Source organism: Gallus gallus, chromosome 2 (assembly GCF_016699485.2).
Source record: "Gallus gallus isolate bGalGal1 chromosome 2, bGalGal1.mat.broiler.GRCg7b, whole genome shotgun sequence".
NCBI classification, from domain to species: domain Eukaryota; kingdom Metazoa; phylum Chordata; class Aves; order Galliformes; family Phasianidae; genus Gallus; species Gallus gallus.
This window is the reverse complement of record NC_052533.1, coordinates 13,354,863-13,375,429: the sequence shown is the minus strand read 5'-3', so window position 1 is coordinate 13,375,429 and position 20,567 is coordinate 13,354,863. Positions and strand designations below refer to the sequence as shown.

General features: G+C 38.0%; 1 protein-coding gene across 33 annotated transcripts in view; it reads right to left on the bottom strand.

The window, feature by feature from the left end:
* PARD3 (par-3 family cell polarity regulator) overlaps positions 1 to 20,567 on the bottom strand; it is a 434,005-nt gene that overhangs the window by 124,839 nt on the left and 288,599 nt on the right. For all 33 annotated transcript variants that reach the window (XM_040680350.2, XM_040680546.2, XM_040680478.2 and 30 more), the window contains one exon: positions 16,861 to 17,077. In XM_040680350.2, coding sequence (XP_040536284.1) covers positions 16,861 to 17,077 — 217 coding nt within the window. The remainder of the gene's footprint in view (positions 1 to 16,860; positions 17,078 to 20,567) is intronic.

Sequence of the window (20,567 nt, the reverse complement as noted above, 5' to 3'; positions counted from 1 at the left end):
CGACATCTCACTTATTAACTGATTTATTCAGTTCTCTCGCCTAAACCCTGCTTACAGCACAGCTAAACAAAGATTAGCTGTAAAAAATAATAACTAAAACATAGTTTAATTCTATTCTGTAACTGAATAAGCAAGAAGTTCCAGAAAAACCTTCTATGACTAATTGAAATACAGGTCATAAATTAAAAATACCCTGTCTATCCAAGAGTGTGAGAAATTGATGAAAGAGAGCAGCTGAAATCTTGTTCACTCTAATTGCCAAGATACTCCAGGGTTCTACTTAATTTATAGCTTCTTAATTCTCCTTTTACATTAAGGGTTAGAGAAAGTTTCAAGATAAGTGTAAATGCTCAAAGTCATATTCACAGATCCACAGACTTAATCCTCAAATTCAGCCAACAATAGCAATGATAATACGTGAAGAAATTCAAAAATAAGAGAGGGCCATTTTTAAAAAGTATCATCTCTAGAATATAATAGTCAAGTCAAATTAGAGGAGAGGACTATCCTCAGGCCCTGTGACACCAGCCTGTTGTACCATTGATAATAAAAAGATGAGAACACAGACCTATATGCCCAAAGCTTGACCCTAAAATAGGAAATCCCATGAACTCTGTGGACAATCTAATCAAATCCAAATGCATACCCGGACATCTCCATCAGGCCCTAGCTGGCTTAATTGGCCTCACCCAACTCCTACTGCACTCAGGAGAAAGACTCCGATGAGGAAGTGCCTCGAGTGGCTCTGGGTCAATGCATCAGTGCAACTGAACATTGCAAGGCTACCCAGAGCAGGAAGCTGCTTGTGGTGCAACAGAACATGTAAAGAACAAGCTCAAGCTACATCAAGATGCCATGTATAAAAAATGTTTTCGATATATATGAAGTATACACATGGATAATACACTTGTAAACAATTATTCATAAATAAATAGATTCATAGATTGAAGAAATGAGGGAAGGCGGATGTATAGATGGTAGCAACAGAAATTCCACATTTACAACTTCTCTCAAAAATAGCTTCAGTTTATAAGAAGATATACCAGCATCATGCATATAATGAAAGATAATGTACAAAAAATCTGCTAAATGGATTTTACTCTGATGCGTTACTGATGAGATCACTGCCGTCTGCCAAATCATCCACATATTTCATTAGAATACAGAGCTATAGAAGAAACATACATTAGTTGATTAATGAGAAAAACACAAAAAATTATTGAGACAGAAGTTCAGCAGCATTATGTTCTGTAATTGAAAAAAAGACTACCATTAAAAATTAACAAATGGTGAGTGTCTTCAGCTAGTCTATCAGTTCTGTCTTCAACACATATTCTTTTCCCCACTGCATTCACACACACACAACCTAACACTACTCACAGGATTTTGCAATGACTTCTGTAATCTTTTTCACTATTCTATGTCAGCAAAATCATAAGATTTATATTGCAAAAGATTATTGTGACACACATAAACATTCTGTTGCTAAAATAGAATTTAATAAGCATAAACAGTTCAACATAACACACAAACAAAAATCTCCCTGACTAGTGATGACTTGAGTGTTTACGAGCCTTACTCCAGAAGCTAAACTGCGAGTGCTATTTTAAAAATAGCCTTTTAAGTGCAAATGTTTACATATTTGCAGTTTATTTCTAGAAATAGCCAGTCTTCTCAGCTAATCAGAGTAGTGGATAAAATCACACATGTTGGGAGGGAGGACAGAAGATCCTGGAATGGCACAGCAGCATCACTGTCCCAGAAGGATACAGACACACTGATGTAAGGGAGTGAGAAATCTGGATACAGGAGCTGGTGGGCATAGTTGAAGTGAACCTTTAATTCTCCACAGGTTTCCTTGCTGATGTTAAACCTGATCAAAGAGCAGTCCTCCTGGTGCAACAGTCAGCAGAAACTCCTTGCCAGAAGGGTTCCTTCTGAACTCAGGTTCCAGAATCAAGAAAGGGTATTACAAAAACTCATGGAAGGGGAGAAACCACTGGAGAGAGACACTAATATTTCTTCAGAGCAGTAAATCTTGCATTGAAGCTCATGCACTCAATCATGAACAGAGAAACAAACCAGGAGAACCAGAGCGGTCAGCACTCCAAATGGCAGCTGCCACCCTGTGCACACGTACTATGAAAGCACATGAAGCTCTTCTGTGGTATCATAGTCACATATTTTCTCCCAGCGTCCCCTGCTTCACTTTCCAAACATCAAAAACAGGTTTCAGTGCTGCTCAGGTATGGATCCTAGCAGAGCTGAACAAACAAAGGCTACTGAAAACCAATAGCCAGGAGTGCATGTACATCGCAACACCTCCTGTGCAGCATTACCAGCCACTGAGACAACAACGTCCCCGCAATGGAAACAACATATGGGATTGGTGACTGTTTCCAACCACTGTGGAATAATCTGCCTTTGTGAGTCAATATCCCAACTTCATAGAAAATGGGGATAATGCCAAACCAAGAGACATGTCGTGAGGTTTCGTTCAATTATTTTCATAAACAGTTTTGATAACATTTCCTGAAAGGCATGACACAACAGGCAGAATATTATTCACACCAAGGCTCTCTCTTTTCACAACTTACGCATTTGTAATATTTACTTCCAGCACAAAATGGTGGAACTTTTAAAAACAGATTTCTTTTAGGAGAGACCATCTGTTTGCAAATTTCTAAACAGAAGATATTCTTGCATTGCTTCTCATGGTTGCCTAAAGCTAGCAGGAGCCACTGACAGGTGTAATAAAATTATTATTAATAACTAATATAAATATTATTAGTCACAAGAAATAAGAAGGAAAAAAGAAAGAAACCAAACAATGAATTCAAACAAATGTAGTTTAAAAACAGGCCGAGAAGGTCAAAGGAAGTGGGGATAGTTTTACAATAATAATATTTTAAAAACATCAGCAAATCAGCAAACAAAGAAGAGATTTGTCCATTTTATGTCTGAAACAAAACTCAATAAGCAATAACACAGTGAACTGAAACTGAAAACAAGTAACTAATTTCCTTAGTAGTGAGCCAAAACCTGTTAAACTGTGGGTTGTGGCATCCCGAAAGGGATGAAGAATGAAAGAGACAGCCTCTGTTTAGACACAACTGTGCTAACAATCATGAGTGGCGGGAGCACCCGCAGAAGCAAGACATGGGATTTTAAGGGAAGTTTGACAGACTGGTTATTTTAAAGTTTGCTTTTGTGACAAAAACTCCAGTATTGTGCATGTATTCAAAAATGAGAGTAGTTACTGACCACAAAGTTCCTTGCTAAGAGATTAGATTTCACACACAAAGTGTGCATTATGATTACTGAAGAAAGTATCTGATACACTGCACAGAATACTTTAAAAATAGTGGAGCACGTTGGGTATTAATAATACTATATTGTGTATTTCCAATTACCAGTGTCCACTGGGAATGCTGAGAGAGTGTTTAAACCACGGCCACTCTTCAATGCCTTCTTGTGACAACTATACTTCTAATTCCTGCTCTGTTCATTTTAATGCATTATTGTTTCAAAATACAATGCTGCAAAATTGCAAATTACATCTGGCTCAAGGGCTGATTATGAGAAATACTAGCACTTCTGCCTCTGCGTGAATAACTCTGATAATAATGAGAGATTGATTGAGCTCCAAGAAGTCCAAATGATGAGAAGGGTCAATTTGAACATTTCTATTAGCTTCTTTTGTTAAATCTAACACTTTGCCAGGCCAGAGACAAATACTGCATCTGGTTACCATGATTTTTTCCAACCCTACAGAAGTACAATTGAGAAAATGGGTACTGGTCTAAAGGCAGACCTTGTAGGAAATGCTAATGAAGCACAAAAACCCATCCATTTCACTGGCATTCAAGAGAAGGCAACAGAAAAAGGAAAAGTTGTGAGGGAAATTTGCCTCAACTCTTTTCTGGCAGAAAAGGGAAAAAAACAAAAAACAAAAACAAACAAAAAACAAACCCTCAGCAATATGAAAAGTCTTCAATACTCCATTTTGCAACTGGAACACTTGCTTGCATATACATGAGCATGGCATACGTTATGTAAAAGTCAGCTGCAAAAAGCAAATTGCTAAAGATGTGTTCACTCTGCAGATGCAAAAGGCAGAGAAATGAAGACACAAATGCAATACACTGGATAGCTAGACCAGGAAATGGCAGAACACTATTCCAACAACTGAGTCGTGCAGCCTTGCAATTACACTGTATAAAATCAGCAAAGGTTAACGTAGATACACAAAAAGTTAATCAAACTACTGACAGTTCATCCGGAACCTTCCAAAGATTAAAACTTCCCTACAGATCTCATTATCTAGAAATGTTAATATGTCAGTCAGCACTTTTTCTGTCAATTACTGAAAACAGTGGTTGATAGGAATCTCACGGAAAATAACCTCTATAGGGTAAATTAAGCAATATAGGATGTCTATCTTCAGTCTCATTCACACATTTACGTTTTATAGGAGATAGGAAAGGCACAAACATTTTCCAGCAGAGAACGGGCAGTGCAGTAGGATCTGTGGGACTAAGCACAATATCCCCAAAGCCCAGGTGAGCCTGCAGCTGCCATTCTCTTCCCCAAGGATGCCTGTACCTATGGCAGAGAAAGGCAGTTCCCCTCACTGAGCTGCAGTACCTGAGCGCAGGTGGCTGTAGGCTACAGATGAGGATTTCCTGCAGTGTCCTTTAAGGCTCTTCAGAGATGAAAAAGAAAAAATCACTTACAAAATATTAAAAAGCAATGCCAGCAGGACACTTATGCAAGCGCTCTAGAATATAACTTAATTAAGTTGCATTGAATGCCCCTGAATAGTCATAAAAACAGAGGACAAAAAACAACAGCCATGCTATTTTGGAAGTTTGTTAGGAAGGGAGGACTAAGCCACAGGAGCTCACTGGAGCCGGGCCTCTTTTGAGCACGCATTAACACGCCACTGCTGGCTTAAATCCTTCTGCCTATTCTATCCGCTGCTATTCTGCCCCGCAGCATGAAAATTTAGTTTATACACATCGTATCTTCCAGGTGAAAAATGAAGAGAGACTTTGCATGGCAGCAGCACTGGTGGAACAAAATCTCTCTGGGGCAGAGACAGCACGGCACGAGTGGATCCTTGCTGGGGAGGCAGTGTGGCAGCAAGTCCCCACAGCAGCTGGCACAGGGTTGGCCCAGAGCTGCCTCCCGGAGACACCTCGCATCCCAGAGCTGCCAGCAGCCAGACTGGGGCTATCTTCATGGTACTGTGCTTGAAATAACTCTATCAGTTGCAATTTCAATTGTTGAATATTTCGAGGCCAGTCTGGGAGCAGAGGTTTATTTCGGATGGAAAATGTGCACAAAGCAGGACCTGCAGAAACGTGTGGTGGTGAGGCTTGATTTCTGGCTCCAGCTTTTGCATAAATAAGCTCCTAGCACAGAAGATCTGAGACTGGCACCAGCCCCATACACGCTGGTGTTTTTGTTCTCATTTGTACATGTTCAGGCGCTATAAGAAATGAGTGACTGGGCATATGTTTGTTTAGAAAATGAGACAGATGATATTTAAAATAAACTCAGTCCTGACATCAAAGATATTCAGCTCGTGAGATGTTCTTCCTGAGATGAGATCAGCTCCGCTTGTGCTCGGTGCTGCACACGGCATGCAGCAATCATTACTGCCATTTTCATATTTCTTTGGAATACAAAAATGAACAACAAAAAAACTTTTTTTTTATTATAGGCTAAAAAAAAAGGATTAGCAAAGTATTTCAGGTTCTGCAGATGATATCAGGATCCCAGTCGTTACCGATGATAGTACTGTTGGTATCATTACCTGCTCAGCAAGATCAGAGGAAAGAAATGCTTTGTCTGTTACACTGCACATGAAACTGATGCTTGTAGAAGCATGTTTGTGTTCTGAGTTTCAGGATTTTAGCGCTACAGGTTAAAGACAAAGATAGCATCTAAAATAATATTGTGAAATATTTGAGATTTATTTGTGGTATGCTGCTGTTGAAATATGTAATAACAATTCAGTTTGCATTTTAAATACTGCTGCCACACCTGGCGTTGAATATGCTTGAAGCACTTGCAATTGGTATAAAAATGTACGACACTCATCACTGTGGTACTCAAAAATGCTGATACAGATAAGATTCTAGATACATTTTTTGCTACTAAATCCTTTTTTGCAGAATTCTGTAGAGCTAACCCATGCACTTTGTTTCTGATTAATTTTCCTACTGTGCAATACCTCTACCAATGTAACAGAAAGAAATGAAATCTACAAATATTTGCAATTATCCAAAAATCACAGTCACCCCACAAACTAAACTCAATACCAGCATCTAGAAGCCATGGGTAGTGTATGCTTTTAGCATGTAAGTATTTTGTATTTCTACACTGCAGGAAACACCACAGGGCATCAAAGCACCCGAAGGCTCTATCATGGACTAGGTACTATCCCATTTTTAGAGTGAGAAACAGTTCTTCCTCGAAGCTTTAATGACTTATCAGTCTCTTTCAGCAGCCTCCACTGTTTGTATCTCACTAACAAGGCTGCATCTATACAGTTAACACATCTGCTAAACTAAATGTTTCTAACAATTTTCCTACCAATACAGCATTACTAACATATTTTCAACATGTAATTTAAATCCTTTAAAACAGACATATCAGTGGAATGCAATTGTATTTATTGCAAATCATTAAGACCATTAAGTAGCTCCATGAAAACATGCTATATTCTTCCTTTTATGAGTAGGAGCTACAAAACTGACAGCAAAAAAAGAGAATTTGTAGAGACTATGAATTTATCGTCTGCTAAAGCAAACACTTCAAGATTTACTGCTAGTCACATCATCAGCTAGGCCAAACACACACTGTAAAAATGAATCTATCTCTGCAGGGTCTATTTTATAAACAACTACAGCCTTTTCTTATCCTCTTGCTTATTGTAAGCCTGCACAGGAGCAGTAAAAGTTAATATGCACTACATTAACTACTGAAATGTTATTGCGCATCAGAAAGGTTTACTGGTATACTTTGCAAACATGCCTACCTGAAAGCCATAAAACACTGACATATCATGAGTCAGATCTATTGTAGCGCATTGCAATCAAGTTCTCGCTCTCATCATTTAAGTTTCTTGATACCAAAGTCGTTCTACATGATCTTCAAAAGAAGATTTTGTATATAATAAACAAGACATTTTTAGCAAATTGGAATAAGTAACCATATAATAAATACTGGCAACAGGATAAGTTGCAAAGAATGGAAGATGCACACCCTATTTTGTACTCAAATGCAAGGGCACCTGTGTCATTGTCTCAAAAAATCCTTGAGCTGCTAAACACTGAAAGCCCAGAAGGCAGATCTGAGCTGAATCAGCATACAGTTACCTTATTCTGGCATTCCACCCTTGGCAACTACTACTGACCATCACTGGAGATCAACTATTTGAAAGCAGGGTCTTACCAGGGATTATTCAAGTTGATATGGATGCATTATTACGTTCTTACACAAAACTCTATGGAAAGTGCTGAACACAAACAGAATTTAAAAACAACTTCTCCTCCTCCAAACATAATATAAACCACCTTATTTGTGACTGAATGGACTACAAATGCTCAGGGTTTCATTTGATATCTGTACTTTGAGATGAAAGCTAAGAATATCAGCATAAATGCAACAGAATTATGGTTTTAATTGAAACTCGGGTGATAGTTTCCAGCATAGAAAGAAATAATAGAAAGGAAGATTTCTGTAGAATTTCTTCCTCGGTTTCAAAGAAAATAATCATCTTTTCTAGTTCAGTGGATCATATCAGGCACTATCAGGTATCATATTAGCCTGTCACGCTTGGTGTCCTAGTACTTGCCAGTCCAAGATGAGTCAGTGTAAGATGCATGGAAGCTTGGTAAATATAACCTGTTTACAAATAAATTCTTTACTAACACCCAAGATACAATGGTTGGCTCACAGTTACAAACGTATGCTTAGCCACACGATTTACTGCATTCTTGATGTTGAAGGAACTGCAGGGCCAATAAGTTTCTCAGGGTAATCATGCATCACAAAAATACTTTAAAATTTAAACTTTTTGTATGAAAAATTTGTTTTGGATTCACATTTGTGCTTCATGAGAAGTAGATGTTAATTGATTCAGATTTTTTGTATCAGTGATTATTCAGTGACTCTTGTTCCTATCTCCTCTAACCAAGGACAAATGCTTTTCACATGGAGAGTGGTTAAGCACTGGAACAGGCTGCTGAGAGAGACTGTCAAATCTCCATCCTTGGAGATATTTGCAGCTCAACTGGGCGTGAGACTCAGTAAGCTGATGAAATGTGGATGTTGCACTGCTGTGAGCAGGGCTGAAGCAACGACAGATCCCTTCCTGCCCAGACTGCTCCATCAGTGCATTATTTCAATGCCTGTTCAATTCGTCTTAATACAATCCCCTTTCCTTTTTTTCCCCTCATTTTTCTATTTTCACCTTCAGAAGAACTGATAAAAGGACTGAAAGTGAGGGAAATACTACTTGCACATCTCATGGGCATTGTGTTTCTAATATCAGCTTTTCTCTTTGTCTTTCTACAAAAGTTTTGTTCCTCTTATTTCTCCCTGAAACAACTTAAAAGCCTAAGTAAACCCTCTGAATGCCTGGTACCCACTGTTTTCTTACTGCACTCAGGGAAATGCACGGCCTCACAGACTATTTCTATTCCAGTATGTTTCATTCCATAAATCATACTGGCTTACACCTATCCTGCCATTCTCACTGAAATGTTTTACAACACTGTCTCTAGTGATTACTTCTTTGCACAACTATAAGACACGTGGAAACCCTAGCAGGAGGCACCACCATTTCCATGCACCATGAATCCACACTGCTCACAAGATGTGAGACACAGCAGTACGTGAGAGCTTCATCTTTTAGAGAAGGATAAGCTCTCCTGCGGCTGCCCACTTATGTGCTTCAAGTGACTATCACATAATAGCCTGTGACATCTCGTGCTACAATAATACATTAAGTTGCTTTACTTTTCTTCTGCGACAACTTTCCTATTCTTGTTTTAAAGGAAGATTTTCAAAAAAGACTCAGTTTTAAAAACAGTCTGCAGACAAATCATCTGTAACCTTTATCGATATAAAGTACTATCGGTAGCAATTTAAAAACTTCAAAGAACAGTTCCAACAAATAATGAAACAAATGCTGTTAATAGAGCTTTTCATCTAACAGATCCTTCACGTCTCCAGACAGTATTTATTTACCGTACTTTGTTAGGGACTAACATGCTGACTAGTTAGTAGTCTTCAATTATCACATCAGGTGGAGGAAAAAATTCTATTTCTATACGAGCTAAAACTGAAATTGACTTTGAATCTCTGAACTGTCAACAAATTCTTCTACGAAAAGGCTTGCTTTACAGAGATTATAAAGTAGGTGTCATCCTTGACACTTGCTTTCTATATTCATACTCCAGGCCTGGAAGAAAAATGCTGCAGAACGCCAGGAAGGATCTTAGAGGGCTCAGCTGTCACACTGCGTGCCTCCCTCACTTGCTTTGCAGTCAGATACGGTGCTGTAGATGTCAAAGGTTCTCTATTTAAACTCACTGACAAGAAAAGGAAGAATACTGGGAGAATATGTTAGCAGCTACTATGAACTTGTCTCTAGTATCAGGTCATCCTGACACTTAATTCAGGATGCTAGAAACAAACGCTCTGATTCTATTCAAATTAAAAAACACACAATATGCCCCCATCAGATATACAAGTTCAAGACTTACTATGGAAAAATCCAGCATTAGGAGTACATACAACAAAGCACTGCTTTCAGTCACAATGACAAACTAGAAAGCCATATATGATTATGTTAATTTCTCATTTCAGATCTCTCTCTCTCACAATTGCATACCACTGCTCTCTGTAGTTCATGTAAAAGTCACAGTTTACTAACCACTTAATGAAGCTGCATTCCTCAAATCCCTGACAGATTATGTGAGGTTGTTTGGATTAGAAATAAGAATTTGCCATTCCACTGCCCACTGCCCCAATTACATTTTAGTCATAAACACCTGTGCCATGGGATGTTTGGGGATGAAGGCAGTGAAACACAAATCTCCTCAAAGTGTCTGATTACACCAAGCAGAATAAAACAGGAAAAAGTGTGCAGAGGAATAAAGGACCATCATTTGTCCTTCCAAAAAGAAAAACTATTTTCAATCAAGCTTATCTCTTTCCACCCCTTATTTACTTTTAATTGGAAATAAGGAAGTAAAGAATATGAAAATGCTTTGAAAGGCATTTACAAGAGTCCTGGGTCTGCATCAAAGATGACAATTTGTTGCATGGCTGATTTCATCTGAAAAGCTCTTCTGACTCTGCATCCCAGGAGCTGGTTGAAACTTTGAAAACAGATCACGACGAGGTAGCCCAGAGCAGCACAGCACGCAGAAGCGTCATTAACAGCACCCAACTTGCAGCCAGGACAAGGACTACGCTTCTCCTTTCAAAACTGAAAAGCCAGCACACTTAGAACCTTGAGTCTAGGATTGTAGTTTGTCATACACACTTCCTAGCTGGTAGAAGAGGGGAAACAGATGTGAATTTAACGAAGATTTTGCCAGCTGGCACATAGAGCAATAGCAGGCAAAGAACAGCACAAATGGCCCCAGATTCCATTTACCTGAGCAACGACCCAGCTCAACTTTTTTTGATGAAATTCTTAGTATAAGTACCACAAGTTGCCTAAATGTTCTCAGATGACTGCTAGCAAAGCCAGGTGCAATTCAGTGTGCGAGCAATGATCTTTGAAATTTGAAATGATAAGACAGACAGGTGTTTAAGCAATAACCTCTTACTTCATGTTCTAAGACTGAAGATTTATGGTATATAGTGACATGAGCAGAGCACTAAAATACCAAAAAATTCTAACTTCTGAAACTTGTTCCCAATTAAGTTCATGTATCGTGATAAGGTGTTATTCACCAATATGAAGTCCTATTAGTCACACTTCCAAGGAAAATACCATTATTGTTGCTTCTTAAGCTACTGAATGATGAAAATCAGAATACAAATTTTATTTTATTGAGTTCAAATTATTTTCCAGTCCTGTTGATTGGAGGATAATTCAATAGTATTTTACACAACTCAGACACCTTCTTGTCACGAGCCTGCTTAAAAGTCTGAAGGCTGTTATTAAATAAAAGAAAAATAAGGTAATTACTAAATCAGTGTTATAAACCTGTTTTAGTTCCAGCTAGGGCTGAATTGTTTTCTTCAAAGTGTCTGGTAAGATGCCATGTTTTGGTTCTTGGAGAAAAACAATGCTGATAACGCACCAATGTTTATAGCTGCTGCTAAGCAGCATTGTACAGAGCCAAGGCCGTTCTCAGCAAAGAGCCCAAGGAGCTGAGAGGGAACAGAATTAGGACAGTTGACTTAAATTGGCCAAAGGGGTATTCTATATCACATAACAACATGCGGAAGGAGTTCTGAAGGGAGTGGGAGTTTATCTTGCTCTCTTCTGTTCACTGGGGGCTAGTTGGGCATCAGTCAGTGGGTGGTGAGCAATTGCTTGTGTATTACTTACTATACACGGTCATATATATATATATATATATATTAATAAGGATTGCCCTTTTCCTTTTCTCAATCTTAGTAAATAGTTTTATCTCAACCCATGAGTTCTACATTCCACTGAGAAAGGGGGAGTAAGCTGAGCCACCTGCCAGGTTAAAACACAACAAACCCTTGCAATTTGCTTTTCATTTTTTCACAGACATTATTGATGATGAGAAACTTGAGTAGACAGCACAAGGAAGTCATGTAAAAAGCAACAGTAATCCTTGTAGGTTATTCTCCCATATGTTCAGCCAGAAGTCTCAGATGGCTAACATGATTGAAAGGTATAATTCAAAGCTACAAATATTAGCGTTATGAAGTGGTACACGTTCATTGTACCTTGGAAGTAGCTGTGTAGAAAAGAAGGCGGAGAAAAGACAACAGTATATCTGCTTTCAGTGAAACAAGGATGGAAACTATCTATTTGTTCTCACAGAACTAGGAAAACAAAAACAAAAAAACAGGCTCCCAGTACTCATTTTAAATGTAATTTTAGGATTAGGTTTCAATGGTAATCTGAGAATATTTCATTTGCATTGGCTAACCAGTGCATCAATTTACTCACCTGTATGCTGCAACAATCAAGAGAGGAATTGAAGATTAGTCACCACATATCACAGATTTACATTTCCATCAACATTACAGGACAGATCTTGAAATATACAGTCTCCAGTACTAAGAACACCTACACGTATATTTACTTTTTAGCACAGTGTCTTGTTCCACAAATTTCAACACCCAGTGTTTACCTTCCCCACTGAAAAGCTATGTTTATCTGGGATTGAGGTATTAATCTACAGCAGAAAAGGTATCCAATTCTTATAACATACTTAACCACAGTTGCTTCAAAGTACCTAACATCCATTTCATAAGCAACCTCCAAAACCAATGTAAATATTTTCTTGCTTAAACTCAGTGTTAAGATACAAAGGTATATTCCCCACAGCATCTTTCATTGTCCTCAGTAGCTAACCAAAAAACTCAAGCATACCTTTTGTTTTTGCAAACTCATTTTTATCTGACTGTATAGATGTCAATTTGTTTCAGATCTGTTTGTCATCATGACTGTCTCTCCAGTATTTTTTCATCAAGATGTGACTGGCTAATCTTCTTTTTGGAAACCCAAAGTTGTTTTTCTTTCCTCTTTTTTTCTCAACATCGTAGTCGTTCAGTTTCTTCTAACTATGTTATACTTTTCTTTCCTGAAACTGACCACTTGCCAGACATAATTTTTTATAAAACTCTCCAGTGAGAGTTCTCCCATACAAACTCCCCAGTAAGACCGTGCTATCTACTTCGTTGCAAACAGAATAAATTCCAAAAAACAGTGACATAACCACAGTGATGCTACTGCAGTACAGAATCATGGCTCAGGTCTATTACAGAGCAAATTACATGTGGAAGCTGGTTAAAGATGTGGAGCTACAACTTCTTTCATTTGTGACCTATTACTTCATTGGTCTTAGTCACACAGCTAAAAACTTTATCCTGTCTTGTATCCTGAGGGCCACCACTTTCATAAGTGAAAATATGCTGTACCTGACAGGAGGAGGAGGGAAAAAGAAAGTGGCACACACAATTTTCCCTCTCAGAAGAAGAATGTCAAAGAATCGCACAACAGAGAATCGCCTATCAAATTAATGTATCCATACCAGCACTAACTATAGGTGCACTGTTTGAAACCATGAAGCCTCTTGCCTAATGCACCACTACAAGGACCTTTTTATTAATGGATTGTTCTTGTCAGGTTCATTTTATCAAGGAACAGAATCTCTACAGAAGTAAACTGAGATTCAGAAGTGAGTAAATATATATATTTCAGATTGCACCTTGAGGAGCATAAAGATTTTTGTAATCTTCTGATGTCAAAACGTATCCATTCAAGCCTTCCTAGTAGAGAAACAAAAACTAGCAGAACTTTTTATCAGCTTCCCAAAAACTATTTGCTAAGCTGTCAGTGGCCATCCAGACACCCCTTAAATGTCAGCAGTGGTGAAGATGGAACTGCACAGCCTCTCCACGGTATACAATTAAAGCCAGAGGACATAACACATAATCCTACTGCACAGATAAGAAAGCCAGGGCAATGATGTAACTGCTCGGGTAACAAAGATATGTTCTGGTATAAGATCTGCAGCACCTCAAAGCAGCACCAAGGCTGGTGTGTCAGCATCTCCTCCAAGAGATCAATATTTCCGTTCAACACTTTTCTGGGTTTATTTACAGTCTATATTTATCTGTGAGCAGAAAGAGGGACCATTAAGCCAAATATCAAATTTATATATAATATTCTCTTTTGCTCTGAAATGTCACTGTGAAAAAAGAAATGCACACATACTCAGATAGATTTATTTCACAGAGAGAGGGGTGAAATTTCAGACTGTCCACAGCCCAGTGTGAGTGAAGGTCCTTTGGAAGTGAGGGAAGCTCGGTGTCTCAGAGTGCTGCATCTTACAGTTTTTGCTCGTGGTTGCACCAAGCTTCTCTACTCTGGTTGATGAAAGCCGTAAAACAATGCAAGTACTTAAAAGATTTATTTATGATTTTAACCTGCTATCTCAATCATCAGGAGATCTTGGAAATGATGACTGGATGCTGAAGGATAAATGTAAGCTTGGGTCCCCTTGTGGGAATTTCCATCTCATAGAGCAGTTTAATGAAGATCCCAGTACCAAATCCTTAGATTTTAACTGAAGGCAAGTAGCTTGCTTTTATACATTACACAGACTTCACTTTAGAAGCTGTCAGTTTGCACATAGGCAGTAAAAAGCCCCTTGGCTAAATACAGACACTGGTATGTCAGTTAACAGCAATTTCACCCCACAAGTGTTCTTGCCCTTACAACTCAATGAAGAAAGATTATTTTACAATAAGAGCACTGAAAAGAAAGTAAGAAAAAGAAGAAAAAGAACTACAAAGAAATCACAACGTTGCAAAGAACCAAAACATCCAATTATGCTTTGATCATGGTTTGAATTTCAAATGTTACTGTCATCATTATTTTTTATTGCACCATATCTTCTGATTACTTGATATCTATATGTCAGATAAGCAGAAAAACAAAGCATGATATGGGCAGAAGTAGTAGTTTATCTTACAGACATAATAAAGCCTCTCTCTCAAACATTATTGAGAAGCCTGTCAACAAAGCAAATCTGAGCACAGAGTGGAAATGAGGCATAATTCTTAATTCCTTCAATCAGCATTTTCCTGTTTGCCAGAAGCACCTCTCCTGGGTGGGCTGACAAGGTGCAAGCTAATTTAAAGATCCAAGAGGAGTCAGAACTACATCCAGATAGCACTGCTCCCACGTTAATTAAGAGGAGACTGAAACATAAAGTTCACTCAGAAATGGTATTGAGGGAAAAACAACTCAAGGAAACGTTGGCAGTTATGAAATGAAGCCAGCATCAGGCCTTCTTATCAGCAAAATTATAGTTTTCAGATTAAAGATTTCTGAAGTATTATATTGAGCATACAGGCAAGGTTGCTTCTGGTATTAATCGCCACTCTCACACTAATTTCCATCTAGAGCTTTCAAAGACGCTCTGGAACACATGAGGCTCTAATGCCAGAGGGCAGAAAGCAGTCAATCAGTCCTGGACTGCCCAGTTCCCCAACAAGTATAGGCTCCCTTGTCTGGAGGGCACTCTCCCCAGGTCCATTCTTTGTCTGTGTACCAAAGCTTGTATGGTGAAGCAACTGCCCTCCCAGGTCCACTGGGCATCAGCAACATCAAGCAGGAGGAGCCCAAAGAGCTGCCTTTCTAGATGCCGTGTAATACTTTCTGGCTGCACTTCAGCTCACCAGACAGCACTCATGTTGTCAATAAGCTATCAACAGACAGCCAAATTTGTCATGGATGACTTGCTGCCATTTTGTCTGTCATTCCTACTGTGATAGCCATTTGCACCAGAGATGAACTATCCCAAAACAAATCTACAGAAAAATGGCCAAGTGCAGAAAAGAATCAGTGGTATTTCATACCTCTAACCTTCTCCTCCATCCCAGGAGCGCTGTGCAACCCTACTCCAGGCTTTGACTTAGTCAGGCAAACACCAAGAAAATGAAGGTATTCCTGTAGGACTTCCATATGATGAGGCTGAGGTATTCTCCTCCTTTTGACGCGTGAAGCCATCTTTTATAACACTTCTGGTATGCTGTTGCATGGGCTGCCTAACAACCTGATATGACTGTTTTCCAAATAAATTTTCTATTATTTTCCAACTTTTCCATCCTAAGTTAACTAATTATGTGCTGCCATTCGCAGTCAGAACAACTCTCAAAGACCCTAGCAGTAACAACGAAAGTTCAACTGCAGGATAAAGATGATAACAAGCTTTAAGGTAATGGAAGCTCTGCTTAAATGCTTTGTGAGAGGAATCACTGTTAATAAATCTTTAAAATAATACTGGTATCTCACGTCAAATTAAATAATGAATCACTGCATATATAAAAGAAAACAAACACTGCCTCAATATAATCTTTTTTTTTTCTTGGAAATGTATTTATTTACACTAGCTAGCTAAAAGAAAGACTGATTTTTTTACTCTCTCACCCCTTCCCAGAAGTGATCAAAGGTGTTTGTCATGTTTCACCATTTACCCAGAACAGCAGGGTGTCCCTCTGTAGTCTGCTCCTTTCAGATCACTTATGTCTGCTGGAGAGAAGACTCCTTTAAAAAGCACAGTACTTGGTAAAAAAGCAGGTCTTTCACTGACCTTTCTCCAGACTGTGGGTTCTCAGAGCACACAGTCTTATTTAGATCCCGATTTCCTCAAGATGAGCCTGCTGTTTTTCAATCTCAAACTTCATCAAAAGATTCATCTCTTTCCCATCTTACCTCCATGATACAAAATAGTCTTAATAGCAAAGTAAAAAAAAAACCCACTCATTTAGTAGCACGAAAGCATTGGGTATTGTGTACAAGATTTAGAACAGCACAGTTTAAGAAAAAAAAAAAAAGACAGAAAGAAAAGGAAGGAAAAGAAAAGAAAAGAAAAACATTTGATCTGACAAGAGATATGTGCATTACTTAGACATCACCAAAGACTCTTTACAAGATCAGGCAGCGTGAATGCTTAAAACCTGCTTTGTTTTTGCAGCCCTTTCAGCCTGCTACCCAGCAGCTTCTCTTCCACTCTGAGCTGCTTCTTTTTCATGACACTACTTATAAACACAGAAACAGACAGATAAAAGATGAAGGTTCATTATTTTCATATTTGATTGCAAAGCACCTACCTGAACATGTCTCCTAAACCTTTCAGCATTCCTTTCTTGGCCTTAATTTTATCCTTCTCTTTATCTCGATCCTTTTTCTTTTCCTTTCCAGCCTTTTTTCTGTCGCCTTTATCTTGGCTTCCATTCATCTGTCTCTCCAGCGAGTGGGATGGCTGGTCACTTGCTGTGGAAACAGATTCTCTACCAGATCTTGAACTTTCCTCTGTGTCTTCCTCCACTGAAGGCACAAATTAAGAAACAACATGGGATAAGAACAACAAAGGCAGGTTTTTTTGGTTTATTTTATAAGTTATTTTCAAGCAGGATATATGCACAACAGCAAGACATTCCCATTCTTTTTCAAGATCAGTATTCACTAATTTGGAGTTTTCTTGGAATGACCATGTGTACATACACTCTAAAAGACAAGGAATTCATCTTTGCAGAACATTCTGTATAACTCGATTCATGCTTTGTGTGCACTATGAATAACATATAGATTATGGGGAAGATGTTAATTGAACCCCATTAAGTCAATTAAATCCTTTTGTTTCAGCATCTAAATCAGTTGAGGGGAGCTTTAGAAATGTCTGCAAGAAGAAACAACAGCTGTGTAGCATGCCCTGTCAGTAAATTCTTAGCAATATTCCCATAAAAATATGAAAGTCATTAAGGACTGTTGACCCTCAATAGAAGCCTTAATAGACTTTTTCTTCTGCTGCAAATACCATAATGATTCTGCTGCACTACTTCATTTCCTGGCGTAGTTTAAAACACATCATGCATCATAGCTTTTATTCTTCCAGAGCAGTAATATTGGTTGAGATGGAGCAGCCTGGGAGGCTCAGGTGGAGAGATTCCACCCAGTGGAACAAGGAAAATATTTTAAGAGCAGGTAATGTGTTTCTTCTCCATTTCTAATCTAAGACCAAGACTCAGAGAATCCTAAAGTATACCTGAGGTTAAATTTAACAGGGCACACATGTTTCAGAAAGTCTGAAATAAAAATGATCAAAAGACACAATACAATCAGGAATGGAAAACTCCCGTGGCAGTTTAGAGAGAAAGAAAGGAAATATGTTAAACATGAGAGTTAGAATTGTGAAGCCATTTTGACATAGCTTAAAGCCATGTCCAACAACTACACTGCATGGCTGGTGAAGCTGTGATCTCCCAGGAGCCCTAACATTTTATTTCATCACATTATAAGCAGGGCTGCATCATTTCCCAGTTTTCCAACAGACAGCACAAGGCAGCAATTAGGATCACAGGCACATACTCTGTACTGATTCCTGTAGTTGTTCGGAACCTGTAAGAGCTATATATATATTTATATATATATATATATATAATACTCAAAAAGATTTGGAAAAGGCCATGACAGAGCTGGAAGGAAGAATCATTTTTAACTTTAGCACGTTTACTTATTATTATTATTATTACTACTGCTACTACTACTAGCACTATTATTGGTAGACCTCAGGGACTTTTCTACAGCTAATGGAAATGTGCAATTCTTTAGAAATTTTTATAAACAGAATACTGTAGAATATAAATTTGCTCTTCTTACTCATCTTTCATGTTTGCCATACCACTAATTCACTGAAGCTGAGGAGTCTACAAATCACCAGCTGAAAGCCACTAGATATTCTATGTTCTCTCTCTCAGATACTTGATTGCAAAATACTGTTTATTCTTTAATATTACATTACACAGACCTGCCCAATAGACCCATTCAACAAATATCCCAGCACTTCTATGAATATTATCCAACCCTGCAAGATCACATAAACATTTTTCAAGAGAAACATATCATGTCAGATAAATATCAACATTAATAACCATTTTGGAATATCAACTAGTACTCTGAAGTACAAATCAACCAAAAGAAAAAAACACAGTTCCCAGCAATTCATATTAGCTGAATGGACTGCTACCGGACTGCAATGAGATAAGCAGATGACACAACTTCTCAGTTGTAGGCACAGCTTTAAAATTTTGATTATTTTATTTTGGAAAACTAACAGGCATTTCCTGTACCTTTCTCTGTATTAGCTGTAATTGGATTTTTTTTGGTGAAAGTGTTTCTTACACAAATTTTGGGATGATATTTAATTGTTATTAAAACAGTAGTGGAAAACTACTTTGGAATAGAGATGCAAATTTTTTGCATGCTAATTTATAGCTACAATCTGTTCCATTTAAACCAACTAGGCATTTAAATGATTGTACTTGCAAACAAACATAATTAGTTAAAAAAAAAAAAACCTGTAAAAATCTGACAAATTCTGAAGTTGACTGTTTACTTGGTACTGCACTGCTAGAATTCTAAAGACAAACAAATTTGTTCTATGGTTGTTCATATTCATATGACAATACACTATTTTAAGCCTAAATGTGTATTAAGTGTATTGTGCTGTGCTGATTGCCGAACTACTTGTCATAACAATGCTTCCTTTTATTGTTTTGCATATTCTATGGAGATAATATTGGCTCCTTTCCACAGTTGTGTTGCAATAAATATTTGTCTATCATATACATTTTGCTCTCAGTTAATTCCATGGGTTCGAATGAGCCTTGTGAACAAGAATGTCTGTTCTCTTGGAATAAACACTCGTGTTTCCACTGGAGTAAATGGATTTCTAGTTTCTTAAAAAGGCACAACATGAAGAAACTTGTTTCGCTTTTATGCAGAACATTCACTCTGCAATTAACATACACCTAATTACTAGCGTTTAGAACAAATGCAAATGCTGCCCAATTAAAATTCAAGCCGAGGCTGCAAATGAAACTTCTTATTTTTGCTAAGTTGCAGTAATGACATCAGGTTGCTGCAAAATGCAGAATTTATTTGTTCTGGTACTGTTACTGTTTCCTCCACCCCTCTGCTCCCTTCCCCCATTCAGGACACTGAAGACAAAAAAGTAAATTGGAGTATACTTTAAACATCAATTAAAGCTGAAAACCAGTGTCATTTCATGAATCACACTGTACTGAAGAGAACTATACAAACAGGTATTATGAAGCTATTCTCCTAATTAGGCTATAAAATGGAAAAGATGCACATGAGGAATCAAAGCCACTTAATGCGAAGCTATTTTGCCACAAAGTTTCCAGGCCTCTTATTGTGATATTTAAGACAGCCATAGATTCTAGCAATTAAGATTCAGCAAAAGATTAGAAAGATTTGCCGATCTCTCCCAATTCAAATGCCTTGTTCTCATTCACATCACTGAAGATAAACATTTTGCTTCCAGTCAGCTATTTCAAGTATTTAGGAAAAAAAAAAAAAAAAGAGAGAGTGAAAAAAGAAAATCATGCAAAATGACCAGTAATAGTTAAACACTCACACCTCTCCACAGATGTGACTTATTTACAACCATTAAAATTCACACACATCCTCTTACATACTTACTAAAAGATTGACCCAAAACTGGACACACCTATCTAATTTTCCTAGCCATTTAATAACTTTCTTCTTTGCAAGGACAGTAAGTTCATTTAGAAGAGAGTCGGCCCCTCTGCCACACGTACTACCTATGTTTTATGGCTTTCTTATATGGGGTAATGACATGTTACGAATTCCTCTATAAAATATATTGCAGCGCAGTGTCTGGAAAAGAAAAGCACTCTCAGCACTGAAACATTTGGAGAAGAAAGGGAAAACATATCAAGAAAGACAAATGATTCCAACCTCAAGGGTATCAGCAAATTGACCACCAACATGT